Below are 16,325 nucleotides of genomic sequence, written 5' to 3'. Positions count from 1 at the left end.
AGCTTTGCCGGCCACTAATTATAGCCGTATATGCTGGGCTATACCAACCCATGGCTAGCAATTCGGCTTGTTGGGCGGCTTTTGGGTGCGTATAGTAGGAGTAGGTCATCCTTTGCGGCCGAGTGGCTGACGGGCGCCAGACATGATGGCACCCGGAGCTATGACGCATCCGGGCGCAGCGGCTGACTTTCGGGGCCATGACAACAACGCAGCACAGCTCCAATTGCTAGCCATCGCCCAGCGCCCCCAATAGTCCCTTTCCACGCAGATCCCAACTACACCTCCTATACATTGGCCTTTCTCCCTTGCCTGTTTGTCCCGACTCCACCCGCATACAGCCGCCATGTCTGTCGAAGAGGGCACGCATACCCTCGCCGATGGCAAGAAGTTGTTCACCAAGACCTTCAGGGTACAGTGGAGCCTGCACCATAGTGATCGGCATTAATCTATTGAACAGACCGACGGGCCCCCCAAGGCAAGACTTGTTTTTATCCATGGCTTTTCAGATGTACGTTGTAATGGTCATCCTTGAGATAGCATCCACGGCAGTATTGACAGATGATGGGTAGCACGGTGAGGCTATACGGGCCTATTGCTACAAGACCGACGTCTGACAGGCAGCAAAGTGAATACTTATGCAGACTTTTTTCCCGGACTCGCTGCCAAAGGCATCGAGGTCTATACCTTTGACCAGAGGTGCGTACGCGTCCACACTATTCTTTTTGAGTACGTCTTTAAAGCCAGTGCAGAGGATGGGGCCGATCAGTGTCGAAGCCGTCTGAGCGAGGCGACACGGGTCCAACTGAGCAGGTCCTCGACGATATTACTTCCTTCATGAAGACAGTAATTAGCACTCCCAGCCCAGCGCCCCTTTTTATGATGGGCCATTCCATGGGCGGAGGCCAGACGCTGTGCTATGCGGCCCATGGCCCTGACGAGGTCCGCAAGCACATTCGTGGCTACCTCCTCGAGTCACCCTTTGTTGACTTTGACCCCAAATCCAAGCCGTCTGCCGTTACTGTTTTCTTCGGCAGACTGGCGGGGAAAGTTGCGGGCAAACGCCAGATGGTCAACAAGCTGGAGTCGAAGCTCATCTCACGCGACCCAGCGGTCTGCAAGCGATTTGAGGAGGACCCGCTTTGCCACGACACAGGCACTCTCGAGGGCCTCGCAGGGCTGCTCGATCGAACCAATGCTCTATCCAGCGGAAAGATTGTCATTCCCGACAATGCTGGAGAAGGTGGCGTGACGAGAATTTGGATTGGGCATGGGGACAAGGACGGCATCACTAGCCACGCGGCGTCGAAGCGACTATTCGATGCCTTGCAAGTCAAGGACAAGGAGTTCAAGTCATATCCCGGGCATTACCATCGCCGTACGTATACCCTCGGAACCCAAAGGCAGACGGCACACTGACATTGCCAGTGCATGAGGAGCCTAGTCCTGATAAAGAAGCGTTCCTGGACGACGTGGTGAACTGGATCCTGGCCCGGTGCACGGACGCAGCCGGAGCAGATGGCGCAAAGCCAAGGCTATGATGCGCAGTCGGAGCTTTTGAAGACGACGGCGGGCAAGCTGGCGGGGTGATGGAACCGCGGGAGAGGTGTTTCGAATAGCGGACAGGTAGCACTAGGTACATGCGCATGCACTGGGATGCGCGTGTATGTAGTATGTAGGTACATACAGCATGTGTATGTACAAATGCTAATACGTGTCTTTGGTGGCACGTTTGCACCGCGAAAACTACTCGGGCCCATGTCCCTGCAGGAACGACGACGGGTTGGTATTGGTCCATGTAGTAACAATGCCATGTGTAAGTATGTCAATTGGATTAGCCGTTGTGGGAATGCGGTTCAGCGAGCGGGGTTGGTACTTACTGGCAGTGACCGTCTTGCTCAACACGTGTAGTACATAGCCGTGGTATGTAGAGTAGAACATGTCGAGATGGCATGGGTCGCCCCACAATTGCGGCAATTGACGCACAAGGCGTTGTGGTGATGGACCAGGAACAAGACCGGGACCGGCAGCCAACCGCAACCGCAGTAGAGGCGCAAAATCGGCTTGGAGAGAGCAGCCGCATTGCATTTGGCACTCCCGCACAAGCACGAGGCGCCTCCGCTGCCACCACGGCCCATGTTACTGCGTACCGTCAGCAGAGATGGATACGGCATGCGTGTCTTTAGCCATGGACGCGCTGTCAGGCCCTCGCCCCAGGCCATGTATAGTGCTCACCTCAAGTACTCGACACACGCCTCATTGCGACCACACGCCCTCTCACCTTACGCTTACTCGTCGCCGCCGCTGTCCCGGCCAAAGGCGCGTGTCCACTGCACCCACACGACGACGCCAGCCGCACAGGGCCTCCTATTCCCTTTGCTCCCACCGTCCTCTGCCCGACACCGTACACTCGGCCTCTCCTTTCCCACCATGACAGCCTCGACGCACTCGCATTCACATGCTGGCCACTCGCACCTGCATCACCACCATCACCATGATAACACCTTTCTGTTGTCTAAGAACAAGAACGATGCTGGCGTGCGCATCACCAGAGTTGGCCTCTATGTCAACCTGGGCATGGCCATAAGCAAGGGCTTTGGCGGATACGTCTTCAACAGTCAGGGTAAGGGGTACACATGCAGTCTACATTGCCCGTACTAACATTGCCCAGCACTTGTGGCCGACGCCATCCACAGCCTTACAGACCTCGTGAGCGACATCATGACGCTCGCAACCGTCGGCTGGTCCCTCAAGCCGCCCACGAGTCGCTTCCCAAGTGGGTACGGAAAGGTCGAGAGCTTGGGGTCGCTAGGCGTCAGCGGCATTCTGCTCGGTGGAGGCTTCTTCATGGGCTGGACCGCCCTCATCGCCCTCTGTCAGCAATTCTTCCCCGGCGCTGCCGAAGTTGCGGAACACTGGGGTCTGCTACCACATCACCACCATCACCATCATGGCATTGAGGGCATGGGTCCAAACATCAATGCCATCTGGCTCGCTGCTGGCTCAATTATGATCAAAGAATGGTTATACCGAGCGAGTAAGCAACGCACCCGACACTACCTGGGGCAATGCGCTAACATTTTCTACAGCACTCAAAATCGCTGAAGAGCGCAAATCCACCGTCCTCGCTTCCAATGCTTACCACCACCGCGTCGACTCTCTCACAGCTTTTGTCGCCCTTCTCCTGATTGCCGGCTCAAATGTTTTCAACAACGCACAATGGCTTGACCCCGTCGGTGGACTGGTCATCTCTCTCATGGTTGTTCAAGCAGGCTGGGGCAACACTAAGCAAGCACTGTTGGAACTGGCCGATGTGGGTGTAGATCAGGAAATGAAGGACAATGTCCGAAAGGCAGCAACCAAAGCTCTCGAGGGCATCACAACCACAGCCGAGCCAGTAAATGTACGGGCAATCCAAGGTGTCAAAGCGGGTCAGAACTACCTCATGGATATTGAACTCGGCGTAGCTGGCGCATGGACGGTCGAGCAGACACGTAGTGTCGAGGACAAGGTCAGAGAACAGGTGGGCGCTCAAGTACGGGGAGTGAAAAAGGTTCGCGTCCGATTCGTGAGCAATACAGCAAAGGAGCCAGATTTCTTGGATGAGTTCATACCAGGCGACACCACTGCATCGCCAGGCTCAGAATCAGAGGTAAAGCACGACCACGCGCATGAACATGATCACAGCCATGATCATGAGCACAACAACACAATCGACGGTGCGAGGCGAAGGAAATGAGTTGGATACACTTCTAGACAAGCATGACTGGGCGTTCTGGAGTTGGGCATACCAAGACTACCCGGCGGTATATATCAGGCCATTTGGCATTTGGACGTACATAGACTTCTATGTATCGAATCCACCAAAATCCGGTATTCCCCCCCGTGACTAGTCCCCCATTTGTTCTAGACCACGACTTTTTTTTACCGCGCGAACAGCTGTCCTCTTTTTAGCTTAACCCCCATCGGCGTCTGAAAAAGAGAGCATGTAAGCAAAGTAAGCAAAGTAAGCAAATGGGGGAATGATGATGGCTGGCCGGCCGGTCTTGCAATTTATCCGCCGCCCAATAGCGGCCCCAGTGGAGAGAATATGCATGTCCTGCAGGCACGCAAGGCACCCGCCGGCAAATATTGTTTTAGCTCTCCCGTTTATTGTGGGTCTCTTTTTTGGGGGGTGGTTTACGAGCATGGTACTGGTAATGTAGTTGTATTCACCGCTGTCACTGGTGTACCATTACTATACAGGCCCTTACAAGGTACCAAATAGTAGAAGTGGGGTAGTACGTAGCCAAATTAAAAAAAAGGCCACAAATATCCACAGCGGACATAGTAGGGGAAACAAAGAAACCCAATTCAAGGGGGCCCCCTTGACGAAGTACATGCAATACTAATAAATCAAATCTTCGTCCAAAGTTCGTATACAGCATCCATATTCATTTTTTGATTTTACTTTTTGCTTTCCAAAAACTACGGAATTAAAACTTGATATTGCTTCTCGTCTTGCTTACTGAACTACAATTCGATCCATCACCCGAGCCCTTGTCCCTTGCAGCAGTTGGCCCAGCTAACTAGCACTGAGCCCACGTCGCCAGCCACGGTGCAGGTACTTCCGGAGAGGCGCCCGCGTTCCGAAGTGCAGCAGCTGGATGTTGCGGATGTGCCTGGACCGCCGCATTGGCAGACGGCTCCCTGGCGGATGGTTAGTTTTTCTTTTTGTTTTTGGCGTGGAGGGAGGGAAGTGATGGAAGGGATGGAAGGGATGAAGGATGGCATACGTAGGCGGCGCTGGTGAAGGCGATGGCGCTGAGGAAGAGGAAGAATTTCATTTTGGTGGTGAAGAGCGGTGAGATTGATAGATACTGAAGTATATAAAAGGCAAGAAGTGTCTGTCTTGTAAACGATATCAACATCGACCATCTTCATCACCACCACTGGACAACCATCTCTTCAAAATTCAGTCGGTCCTTTCTTCATTGCCTCCCCCTCTTCTGGCCAGGTGTGCTGAGACTCTCGTGATGTATCGAATTTGGAACAGGCATTGTTGATGCTGGGTAGTGAGGTAGTTGGCAAGGATCTACGACGCCTTTTGCAACAAGCACCAGCGGTTTACGCTCAACTTGCCATGGTCCTTGGGTTTGTTCTGGTTGTCCAAGCTGCTGATTTGCTGGCGTCTGTATTCCGTGGTCTTGGCGGCATCTAGCCAGCTCTTTTATCTGGGGTTGTTCAGCAGGGGCTCTACTGGATACGAGGGCCTGGAATAGATATCCTGCGACGGGAAGATGGGGAGATGGGGAGATGTAAGGTATAGAAGAGCCGCAAGCGAGACTGATGCTAGGACGAATTGCGACTTGTGAGCTATACGATCGTGTTTCAGGCGGTTGATAGCGGTGAGGAAGTTGTGGGCCTGGGGTGGTGGTATACGAGTAAGTGTCGATTCCTTTACAGTATGTAACTGGGAATGAGGTATTAGGAGGCAAATCTATGTGTTTGTATGCGTTTCAATAGTGTTGTATGATTAGATGATAGAACACGGCCCAGTGTCGTCAGTAAACCAGTGAAGAAAAGAATATGAATTTTATTCCATGCTGTATGGATCGGAGTAACCGGATACTAGGTTCTATTAAATTAAAACAAGCATGAAATAGTAGATGATACGAAAAGTAAGCATATAAGCGAGTTGTCTTCGTATAGGGGCCTGGGCTTCACACCCAGATAACCTATTCGGGTGACTCGGATCGCAGGTCTTCGGTCAAAAAAACTGTTAAGGGAGGACAAAGCAGAACATAACTAATATTGTCAATGCTACCAACCACATGTGTATATCCATGTCGGCTTTGATATTGTAGCCCAGATAAGTTTAACGCTTAGACTGATTCCAAGCAGGGGTTCTGAGCAATGAGAGCTTGCGCTTGTGACGGTTTTAGTAGCGATCGTGCCACTATTATGACGAAGAAGAGTCGCCACTAAACCTACAATGAGAAAACTAGATATTGGTTGCTTCACGCAAAAAATCTATACCAGATTCTACCTATCAGTAGCTTATTATTGGGCGGCTACAATACAAACGCCGAAATAGAGTACTTAAGTTGCGAACTACACCTAGTCGGCGTTAGGTGAGCCCCACATCGGCAAAACGGTATGTAAGTGTGATGTACCGCGGGATATGAAGAGGGTTTATCAACACCAACGAGACTCGACGGCTAATTTAGCAATGCCCGGTGAAGTCATAACACCACAAGTTCCGCCATTGCAGCTCAACACACACCCCACACACTCCGACCATGGCTGACCAGTTTTTGGGCTTCGACCTGAGCACCCAGCAGCTCAAAGGTGGGTTACTTTTTACCCCGCGAGAGCTACCCCACCATCCCATTTGCATCTAGGTTAACGCAATCGCCGCCTTTTTAGGAATTATTGTCGGTTCTGACCTCAAACTTATTCACGAAGCCAAGGTCGACTTTGACGCAGACCTTTCCAAGTACGGCATTGAAAAGGGTGTCCTCACGAATCCAGATGAGGGCGAAGTATTTGCGCCAGTTGCTCTTTGGCTTGAAGCCATCGAGCTGGTGCTGCAACGCTTGAAGGAGCAGGGTGCCGACTTTTCAAAGATCCAGGGTATCTCTGGTGCTGGCATGCAGCACGGTACTGTCTTCTGGAATCATGATGCAGAGACCCTGCTGGGCAGTCTTGATTCTGGAAAGACATTGATTGAGCAGTTGGAGGGTGGTGCCAAAGGAGAGAGGAAGGGTGCTTTCAGCCATCCATTCAGCCCCAACTGGCAGGATGCGAGCACGCAAAAGCAGTGCGAGGCCTTTGACAAGACTCTAGGAGACCCAAGGAACTTGGCTTTGGCTACTGGAAGCAGTGCTCACCACGTAAGTATCTTGAGTTCCGACTTTGTAACTTCCCATTAACCTCTACAACAGCGCTTCAGCGGCCCTCAGATCTTCCGTTTCAGGGAGAAATACCCCCAGGCTTACAAGGAGACCGCTCGTATTTCTCTCGTATCCTCATTCCTCGCATCTATCTTCTTGGGCAAGGTGGCCCCGATGGACATCTCGGATGTGACAGGTGCAAACCTGTGGGACATTAAAAATGGACGCTGGCATGAGGATTTGGTTGCGCTCGCAGCCGGCGGAAGCGGAGGCCTCGACGAACTCAAGCAGAAATTGGGCAAGGTTTATGAAGATGGTGGCTCCAGCTTCGGTACCGTCTCACCATACTTCAGCAAGCGCTTCGGATTCCCATCATCAGCGCAAGTCATTGCTTTCACAGGCGACAACCCGTCTACAATCCTCGCTCTCCCTCTCCGTGCTTCGGATGCCATTGTATCGCTCGGCACATCGACAACCTTCCTCATGTCTACACCACAGTACAGACCCGATCCTGCGTACCATTTCATGAACCACCCCACAACTGCTGGACTCTATATGTTCATGTTATGCTACAAGAACGGTGGTCTAGCCCGTGAGCATATCCGCGATGCAATCAATGAAGCCTCTGGCGTGTCAGACAAGTCCTGGGACAAGTTCAACGAGACGGCTCTCACCACGCCTGCTCTGGGCCAGGCACAGCCTTCCGACCCCATGCGCCTAGGTCTCTTCTTCCCTCGGCCTGAAATTGTACCAAATGTAAAGGCGGGCACATGGCGCTTCCTTGCCAAGGACAACCAGCTATCACCAGTAGCCCCAGAAGCCGCCCAAGGCAAAACAGAAGATAAGACATGGCCAATCCCCCAGGCTGATGCCCGCGCAATCCTCGAGTCACAATTCCTCTCGCTACGTCTCCGTTCGCAATCGCTCGTTTCCCCACAAGGTAACCTCCCTGCTCAACCCCGCCGCATCTACATGGTCGGCGGCGGCGCCGTGAACCCCGCCATCGCCGAACTCGCCGGTCAGGTTCTCGGCGGCTCCGACGGTGTCTATAAGCTCGAGATCGGAGGTAACGCCTGTGCCCTCGGTGCCGCCTACAAAGCCGCGTGGGGTGTGCAGCGATCATCGCCGACGGAGAAATTTGAAGACTTCCTTGAGGCGAGGTGGAACGAGGAAGGCTTTGTCAAGAAGATTTGCGAGGGCTACAGGAAGGGTGTGTTTGAGCAGTACGGCGAGGCGCTCAAGTCGTTCGATGAGGTGGAAAAGGTGGCACTGAGGGAGAAGGGCGAGGCGGAGAAGGTGGATGCCGCAAAGGAGGCCATGGGCCTGCAGGGTATGGATGCGAGGTAGATTGTGGTTGTCTTGTGTAAATATTTTTTTGACCAATGTGAATGATGCCCCTGAAACGATTATGGTTTCCATGCTCATGAGCCGAGTAGTATGTCATTTGTAAGCCGTGGTGTTATTTGGCATTGTATCCGTTGCTCTGTACCGTTGAGTGGAATGATGTATGTCAGAATCCACGCTTGTCAAGTAAACATCCAAACTCCAGTATTGCAACTCAAAGGCGATTCTAAACAGACACTCTCCAGTCACCCTGATCCTTGCTTTCCTCTACCCCTCCTTCTCACTTTACAATCCTACAAGAAAAATCATCCAAACCCACCAAGTCCAGCCATCTTAAACCTACCCCCCAAACACATTTCTTTACCATTTTTCCTCTTATCGAACCTCCAAACTTATCTCTGCTTTCCCACTCACAAACTTCCACGTCAAGGTGTCGTAGCTCTGATCATCACAATAGGTACATGGGTATCCAGCACTAGGTATCTTCCTTGGGGCTCGGGCGAGCGGGGGTAGGGGGGGGGGTGATAGTATCTTGGTGATACCTTTGTTCAGTGAAGGTAACGTATGTACGGTTTCCTAGGGGATGGAAGGGATGAAGGTGAGAGACATTTGGCAGGGTTGTGGAAGCGTTCAACGGTGTTTCTGATTGCTTGGGGATAAAGAATATTCGATTGACTCGAATGGAAATTTGTGGATATCGAGGGGTGTTTTTTTTGGGGGGGGTTTACCGGAAATCGACAACAACAACGGTGAGTGGGGTTTATGAGGTAGCTTGTCATAGTGACTTGGGCTTGGGCTTGGGCTATGCTGACTTGGTTGTTTGGCCGAGGAGATTGAGACGGACTATTCTTCGAATCAGTTGGAAAAAAAGGGCACTTGCTTGCATAGTCATGTATTGATCGCATAGCATGCAACGCTCCAAAGTGAGATGATCAAAAGTTTTGGAACATGTGAAGTTGCTGGATGTTGCGTATCAATTTACTAACTGGTGAGTAGTGTCATTTAGATAATTTAGATTGCCATGGTAGAGATTCATCAAGGTAGGGGAGATGTAATAGGATAGGTTAATGAGTGCTGAGCAAGAAAATGTGCCATATATGGCTGTAAATGGAAGTTCACATAAGCAGGCACTGGAGTAATATGAATCAAGAACAAAAGTGCAAAACATTGGAATGTTGTGGTTGTTTCGTTGAAGCTCCTTCTATCCTTTGCGCGTGAAAAGCACGCAGCGCCAGTTACTATACATACCACCCATGCCGTGCTCTAGGGCCGCTGTTTACACATTTACTTGAGCGCAGCCTGCAGGCTCTCGAGAACCTTGAACATGTCAGTAACTTCTCTTCAGTCATACATCTAAAAACATACCTCGAGCTCAATCTTGGCCTCGGCAATGTCAGCCTCGCTGCCGTTTCCGCTAGCAATCTTCTGTGCCTCTGCGATCTGGTTCCTGACGGCCTATTTTCACATCAGCCGCAATTCGCTAGTCTTTTTTGTATATTCATCCATACCTCGGCGCTGAAGTCCTCGAGAGCGTAGCCCTCGACGGCGTTGATGCTGAGAACAGAGTTGGGCTGGACAACGGCGAAACCGCCAGAGAGGAAGAACTGCTTGTTGCCACCCTGCTCCTCAATAATCTCAACCAGACCAGGCTTCAGCTGCTCGATAGAGGCAACGTGGTTGGCCAAAACACCCATCTCACCAGTCTCTGCGGGGAGGTTGACCTGGACACTGCACGGAGACCCAAGTCAGTAATCGCGTAATCGTTTTGCGGTATCGGTCGGGATTTGCGGAACGTACACATCCTGGGACTTGTAGATGGACTGAAAACCAATTGTCAGCCCTTGTTTCTCGAGTGTGCATGGATTCACCGGCACATTTGCAATGACGCATGGACGGTGGTGGTGCATACCTGATGCGGGAGAGCTAGAGAGAGCTTGATCTTGTCGTTGGCGACCTCGGCGTAGCCTCTTCGCTGGATGGGGCGGGCGATGGCAGCGGGCCTTGCGCGGAGGGCGGCTCTGGCGATACGGAGGGCGCTCATGATGGACGGAGTTGTGGGGAAGATGCAATGGCTGGTCTACCGGAGCTGGTGGTGTTTCTGCGAAGCCGAGTTCTGCGCTTCTCGGAATTAGCCGATGATGCACCGTCAAAAAGGCTAGCGCATTATCACTGGCTGTATGTATGCTCCCCACCATTTCAAGTTGCATAAGACATCAGCAACAAAGGCTAGCCTTCATAAAGAAGTATCGTTGATATGGTTTTGTCAAGGGTCTCAGACGACGACATTTGGATTGTATGCCATATATATACGCCAGGGGTATCTCAATTGCAAAACGCCCATCCCAACACAATGATGCTATTCCCTTGCATCCGCATGCTACATGACCATCCACTCAGCATGATATGAAAGAGTCCAGATGGGCTCAGTCATCATATAGTTGCTGTGGCGCTGCCATACTCATCCTCAGCTGCCTCTCTCGTTGCTTCGCCTGAAGCTCGAGCGTCTCTACTGCATAACTGAGTCTGTCTTTCTTTGCTCTTAATGCCTTGAACCGTAACTCTTGTTGCGCACTTATAGCCTTGCCTCCATTTCTCTGCGTACTCCTGCTCGCTGGCCTGGATCCTGAACCGCCATTGCTGTCTCGTCCAAGTCGTCCGTCATTCAGGTCACATTTGGCTATAAGAGCTTGTTCGCGACGCTCGAGTTTGTCCACGTAGTTCTCTACACGCTTGAGAAGATTGTCAATTTCTGGGCGTATTTCTGAGAGGAGTCCTGCTTGCGCCGTTTGAAGGTCCGACTCGGAAATGAGTTCAAAGTGCTTTGGAACATGTTAGTCTCATGGAGGCCCCAGCAAGGTTCCGGAGTATAGTTTACGTACTCGTGTTGTTTGCAGCACTTTTGCCAGCCGAGGAAGGTCGCTGACGCCGTCGTCCAATATGTTGATGGATGAATCCAGTAGTTGCATACTATTGCGTAGCGAGGCCACACATCCTTCTAATGGAGAGCCCATGACTGCGACCGTCTCTTTAGTAGTGTAAAAGTGTAGGGTCCCAGGTCGCTGGCAGAGTCGTCTGTCGCGGGGTTGTTGCGCCCTTGGTGTACATGGTGTTTACGGGTCGGTCTTTACGCGCGCCGATGCCAAGCATATCGAAGTTCTGCAAGCCGAACGACCGGAGCTCAACACCACCACCGCCCATCCTCATCGCAACCGCCAATCAATCCATTGCCCCTCCACCACACGTCAAAATGCCTCTTCTCGGAAGGAAATTCCCGGCGCAAATTGGTACGTCTCTGTGGACAGCACTGACCGCCAATGGTGAAGCTCGAATGACTGCTAACCAAGGAATTACAGCCAAGCCCATGTGGCCTTTCTACGTCTCTGGTACGTTGCGGAGTCCGATGCACATATGTGATGGAGTTTTATGGAAGCAAAGAGATGGATTTGGGGGATGTTGGAGGGCACGGAAGAACGAATGAAGGGATGACTGTGGAGAGTGCTGGACTAACAGAACCCACCAGGTCTTGTCATCCTCTACGGTGTCAACTCTGCCGCAAACGCCATGTCCCAGGGTGCGTAGTCTATCTATTGGTGGCTGAATTGGCCGACCAGTTTTCAAGTTCGCAAACTGACACAAGCCAGCCGACGAGTACAAGAACGACCCGCGAAACCCCGCCGTCAAGAACCAGTCAGCGAACCACTAAGCTTCAAATTGCATGACGTGGAAAGCGGGGTTTGAGCATATGGATGTTATCAGATGCAGTGTACAATAACCGCAGAAATGGGAAAAGGATGGAAATGTCGCACTGAGACGGCCATATAGATTTCGCCAAATCAATCCTGGTCACACCAACAGCTAGAGGCCTTTTCTGCCCAGACTATAGATTCTAGTGTGCTCAGAATATGTCAGATTCCGTCAAAGAAAAGCATGTTGTGCTCAAAGTCTCGAAGATGTCATTCTGGTGTGCAGACCATCACATGATTTACGACGATTGGCCAGACCATGCTACTAAAATGAAATAAGGATTATTACTTGATCTAGTGCGCATGGTCAGAGGCGTGGATTGATGCGAGGGCGATTGCTGGGGCAACAATGAGATGGCATTGCATGCGTTTGTGCTAGTAGAGGTCCAAGCACTTGGGCAGCATCGGTTACCATGCAAGGTACGCGTGATGCCATGGATTGCTGTGTAGAACTTGTCTGGCAAACATGGGGGTACGTCAAAGATTTTGTTATGCTGTCCAGTGTGATGAGAGGCCAGGCAGGCGACAATCTCTGTAAAGAGTATTTTTCCTTGGTTGTAAGGGCAAATGCACCTCGCCGATAGAGGTGTCGGGGTACGAAGAGGGCTGGTCAAAGCACAAAATGGCGCCGAAGAATCAAGCGGTAGAGTACAGCACACGTATGTAGGTACACATGCGCCCTGACCCCCAGGGCTGAGGTACATGAGGGTGAAAGCAAGTATGGTGTGGTATAGGGCGTAGCTGTGGAGCGCTGACGTTTGTAAGAGGGTAGACGTCCATGGATGGCTTGGGTGGGCTGTAGCCGTGGGAAGCGAGCGAGGCTCAGTCGGGCCGTCGAACTTCTAGAATATGTACTACTTGATAGGTAGTAACATCGGGCAGGAAGTATTTTTGCCGACTACGTGGGTAGTAAGGGGTGGCGGCTGCATGCGATGAGTAGGCAAAATCATGATGGCGCCATGGTTTGGACCAACATGACGCATTAGGGGGTGGGAGGCGGAGGGCGGGTTTGTCAATCGCACATGGCTCGCATCAGTTTGCGGCATTTGAAACGCAGCGTGCCAGCTGCATGGAGCCACCCTGGGGGGGAGGCCGTGGGCGAGGAGCAGAAGCAAGCAGCCGGTTTGGGTAACGATGTAGGCAGAGGCAGCATGGGGCGCGAGTCGGGTAGGGAATGGGTAGAACGGCGCTTGATACACCGCCACCGCACCCGCAGTGAAGACGTCGCCACCTAGCGCCCCACGTGATTGGGCGCCCAGCCGCAAGCCGCAGCCGATGCCAGACCAGCAGGTGCGGCGGGTGCGCCTTCTGCATCCTCTCCATCTGCGTCCTCACAGCACCTCCTCCCGCCGCTGTGTGCTTGTTCTGCCAGGCTTCTCTGCTCTTCTCTAGCCTGCACTTGCTTGCCGCCTGTGCATCCCACCGCCTGCACTCCCTCCCTCTCCTTCACCTGCTACACTACAACCCTCCCACACTCCCACACATACACAGCCTCATCGCCCTCCACACAGCCGCCTCGCGGTCGTTTTCCGTTGGGCTCACTGCACGCCCTATCGTAAGTCCTGCCCAGCTCGCCAGCTCGCCAGCCCGGCGCCGCCCTCCACCCTGCGTGCCTCTACTCCCTCACCACACAACCCACGCTTCCCTCATCACCTGCTCCCCCCAAAACCCGCCAGCCTTTTAGTCCTTGCCCTCCCCTTATCGACGCGTTCGACTGCATCCTCTAGCGTTTCTCGGCTGCCCGCTCCCCGCTTACTCACCGCCTTTGTAGGCAAAAGCCTCATACTGACCGGTCCGTCCACAGCAGGCTGATCCTCAAAACACACCCACGTCCCATCGTCAACACCCTCGGCCCACCCACCACTTCACCCTCACCACCGGGCCAACCTCCTCAAGGTTGAACATCCTCCCACCATGACGACAATGGTATGCTCCCCCCACTGCTTCTTGTCATCGCCATCACCATCATCATCACCATGTCCCGACAAGTGCATCTCTGCAAAGCACCAGGCTGACCCCCCAGTAGGACCTCCGCGTCGGCAACAAGTACAGAATCGGCCGCAAAATTGGTAGTGGCAGTTTCGGTGACATCTACCTTGGTGTGTACCAAGCCGCACCCCCCTCAGCTGAGCTGAGCTAACATGTACAGGTACCAACATCATCTCCGGCGAGGAGATCGCCATCAAGCTTGAGAGCGTCAAGGCCAAGCACCCCCAGCTTGAGTATGAGGCCCGTGTCTACAAGTCGCTTGCTGGCGGCGTAGGCATTCCTTTTGTCCGCTGGTTCGGAACTGAGTGCGACTACAATGCCATGGTCTTGGATCTGCTCGGCCCTTCGCTCGAGGATCTCTTCAACTTCTGCAACCGCAAGTTCTCTCTCAAGACGGTCCTGCTTCTTGCCGACCAGCTCATCTCCCGCATCGAGTACATCCACGCAAAGTCGTTCATCCACCGTGACATCAAGCCCGACAACTTCCTCATGGGCATTGGCAAGCGCGGCAACCAGGTCAATGTCATCGACTTTGGTCTCGCCAAGAAGTACCGCGACCCCAAGACCCACTTCCACATTCCTTACAGAGAGAACAAGAACTTGACTGGTACCGCCCGTTATGCCAGTATCAACACTCACTTGGGTGTCGGTACGTAAACCCTCTCACCCCTACCCGCCTTGCTTCTCGTAGCTAACATTCGTAGAACAATCCCGCCGTGACGACATGGAGTCCCTTGGCTATGTCATGCTCTACTTCTGCCGTGGCTCCCTTCCCTGGCAGGGTCTTAAGGCGGCCACCAAGAAGCAGAAATACGACCGCATCATGGAGAAGAAGATGACCACTCCTACCGAAGTCCTGTGCCGTGGCTTCCCCAACGAGTTTGCCATCTACCTCAACTACACGCGCTCTCTGCGTTTTGATGACAAGCCGGACTACTCGTACCTCCGCAAGATCTTCCGCGATCTCTTTGTTCGTGAGGGCTTCCAGTACGACTACGTCTTTGACTGGACCGTCTACAAGTACCAGAAGAACGCCCAAGCCATCGCCCAAGCTGCCAACCAGGGCCAGGGCGATGAAGACGACAAGGGTCGCGGACGCCACGTCACAACCACGGCTGCTGCAAACGCCGGCACCGCTGCTGGCACCAAGCGCGGACCGGTCAACGCACGCCAGGAGGGCACCGGAATGTGAGTTCGATATATCTGATCCTCGTAAGGGACCCTCTCCTTTGCGTTTGGTGTGATAACGCTTAGCGCGGGGGATGTCAGATGCAGACCTTACTAACCTTGTTCTTTTTTTCAGGCAGCTTCGTTCAGCCAATAAGCGTGGCGGGGACCAGTATGCATCCGGTTACTGATTCTTGATGCGGCTTTCGATTCGTCATCTCAACTCTTGCGGGTCCGCCTATTTGAATTTGGCTTCGCACGCACTACGAATGGGAAATGCGGCACCGCCGTCCTGGCAACATTTTGGACGGCGTCGCTTATTGATCAGTCCATGGGATTTAGTCGGCAGGCATCTGGTACAGACCTAGAGGGAGGCACTTGATGTCTCATACTTACTATGGTCACGGTGTCCTGTCCGACTATCTCGTATCTCTGGAAGCTCGACCCACACGTTATCTCAAATTGCTACAGTACTTCAGCTCGCAGACGACATGTTTCAACGATCCTTGGCCAATTGGAGCCAATGGTTCTTGCGAAACGTCTTGCGAAGCTTTGCGTCACTGGGCAGCTCTCCGACTGATTGCGCATGTTTTTGTTTGATTTCACCCCACATTAATTATCCCCTGCCCCCTTGTCCTTTGTATGGTTTTTTTTCAGCAAATTTTCCTTGAGTTTCCCCCCTTCGGATTTGGCTGCCAGCTTGTGGGGAGGTAAAGCTTGAACAAGGGGACGAAGTTAAATTGTATCACAAGAATGTATGGGGAGTGAAGCTTGGCTGGCAGACTCGAAGGGACGCAATGGATGGGCAGGCTAGGGGTGTGGAGTGGCTGTACTTCATTGAGAAGACAGCTTCCGGTGGTGAAAGGGGAAGAAGGGAGAGACACCACTAGCTTGCTACCATTGTGCTCGGAGACGGGAAAGGGGACGGGTAGATGGATGTGTGGACGGTGCTTTCTGTTTTTGTTATTAGTTTGCGTTGCTTTAGAAATGTATGGTTTCCTTATAAGCTTGTTTTGAACCGTATGCAAAATGAGTGAATGATTGATTGAGTGATGTAGTTATGTGTTGTCATGTTGATTTCATGTTACGGCGTTATTATTATTGTTATCATTATTTTGTACGTTGGAGCAAAGTATGATTAACGTACCTCACGGCTTGGCCGGACACACGGCTTGGCCGGACACTTTTGCCAAGACCCCACCAAAACCAC

The 16,325-nt window shown here is 52.5% G+C and overlaps 7 protein-coding genes across 7 annotated transcripts; 5 read left to right on the top strand and 2 right to left on the bottom strand.

Moving 5' to 3' along the window:
* Positions 1-343: 343 nt before the first annotated feature.
* On the top strand, positions 344-1,538 carry COCCADRAFT_96829 (uncharacterized protein; the record flags this gene model as incomplete). Its single annotated transcript, XM_007714339.1, has 5 exons — positions 344-409; positions 458-515; positions 618-696; positions 750-1,375; positions 1,426-1,538. The coding sequence occupies 5 exons, from the start codon at positions 344-346 to the stop codon at positions 1,536-1,538; spliced, it is 942 nt and encodes a 313-aa protein (XP_007712529.1).
* An 889-nt stretch (positions 1,539-2,427) lies between these two features.
* COCCADRAFT_5249 (uncharacterized protein) lies at positions 2,428-3,736 on the top strand (the record flags this gene model as incomplete). The annotated part of the gene is made up of 3 exons (XM_007714330.1): positions 2,428-2,620; positions 2,669-3,034; positions 3,087-3,736. The coding sequence occupies 3 exons, from the start codon at positions 2,428-2,430 to the stop codon at positions 3,734-3,736; spliced, it is 1,209 nt and encodes a 402-aa protein (XP_007712520.1).
* Positions 3,737-6,278: 2,542 nt separating this feature from the next.
* Positions 6,279-8,219, top strand: COCCADRAFT_96817 (uncharacterized protein; the record flags this gene model as incomplete). The annotated part of the gene is made up of 3 exons (XM_007714338.1): positions 6,279-6,327; positions 6,406-6,872; positions 6,924-8,219. 3 exons carry the CDS (start codon positions 6,279-6,281, stop codon positions 8,217-8,219), a joined length of 1,812 nt encoding a protein of 603 aa, XP_007712528.1.
* Positions 8,220-9,500: 1,281 nt separating this feature from the next.
* Positions 9,501-10,257, bottom strand: COCCADRAFT_5247 (uncharacterized protein; the record flags this gene model as incomplete). Its single annotated transcript, XM_007714329.1, has 5 exons — positions 9,501-9,533; positions 9,582-9,671; positions 9,725-9,944; positions 10,014-10,036; positions 10,126-10,257. 5 exons carry the CDS (start codon positions 10,255-10,257, stop codon positions 9,501-9,503), a joined length of 498 nt encoding a protein of 165 aa, XP_007712519.1.
* A 382-nt stretch (positions 10,258-10,639) lies between these two features.
* On the bottom strand, positions 10,640-11,227 carry COCCADRAFT_96822 (uncharacterized protein; the record flags this gene model as incomplete). The annotated part of the gene is made up of 2 exons (XM_007714337.1): positions 10,640-11,035; positions 11,096-11,227. The coding sequence occupies 2 exons, from the start codon at positions 11,225-11,227 to the stop codon at positions 10,640-10,642; spliced, it is 528 nt and encodes a 175-aa protein (XP_007712527.1).
* A 236-nt stretch (positions 11,228-11,463) lies between these two features.
* Positions 11,464-11,919, top strand: COCCADRAFT_5245 (uncharacterized protein; the record flags this gene model as incomplete). The annotated part of the gene is made up of 4 exons (XM_007714328.1): positions 11,464-11,500; positions 11,570-11,599; positions 11,737-11,787; positions 11,858-11,919. 4 exons carry the CDS (start codon positions 11,464-11,466, stop codon positions 11,917-11,919), a joined length of 180 nt encoding a protein of 59 aa, XP_007712518.1.
* A 1,954-nt stretch (positions 11,920-13,873) lies between these two features.
* Positions 13,874-15,140, top strand: COCCADRAFT_26453 (uncharacterized protein; the record flags this gene model as incomplete). The annotated part of the gene is made up of 4 exons (XM_007714334.1): positions 13,874-13,885; positions 13,986-14,058; positions 14,109-14,597; positions 14,653-15,140. The coding sequence occupies 4 exons, from the start codon at positions 13,874-13,876 to the stop codon at positions 15,138-15,140; spliced, it is 1,062 nt and encodes a 353-aa protein (XP_007712524.1).
* Between the last annotated feature and the right edge of the window lie 1,185 nt (positions 15,141-16,325).

Source organism: Bipolaris zeicola (genome assembly GCF_000523435.1).
Source record: "Bipolaris zeicola 26-R-13 unplaced genomic scaffold scaffold_79, whole genome shotgun sequence".
Classification (NCBI taxonomy): Eukaryota; Fungi; Ascomycota; class Dothideomycetes; order Pleosporales; family Pleosporaceae; genus Bipolaris; species Bipolaris zeicola.
This window is presented reverse-complemented; position numbering and strand designations above follow the sequence as displayed.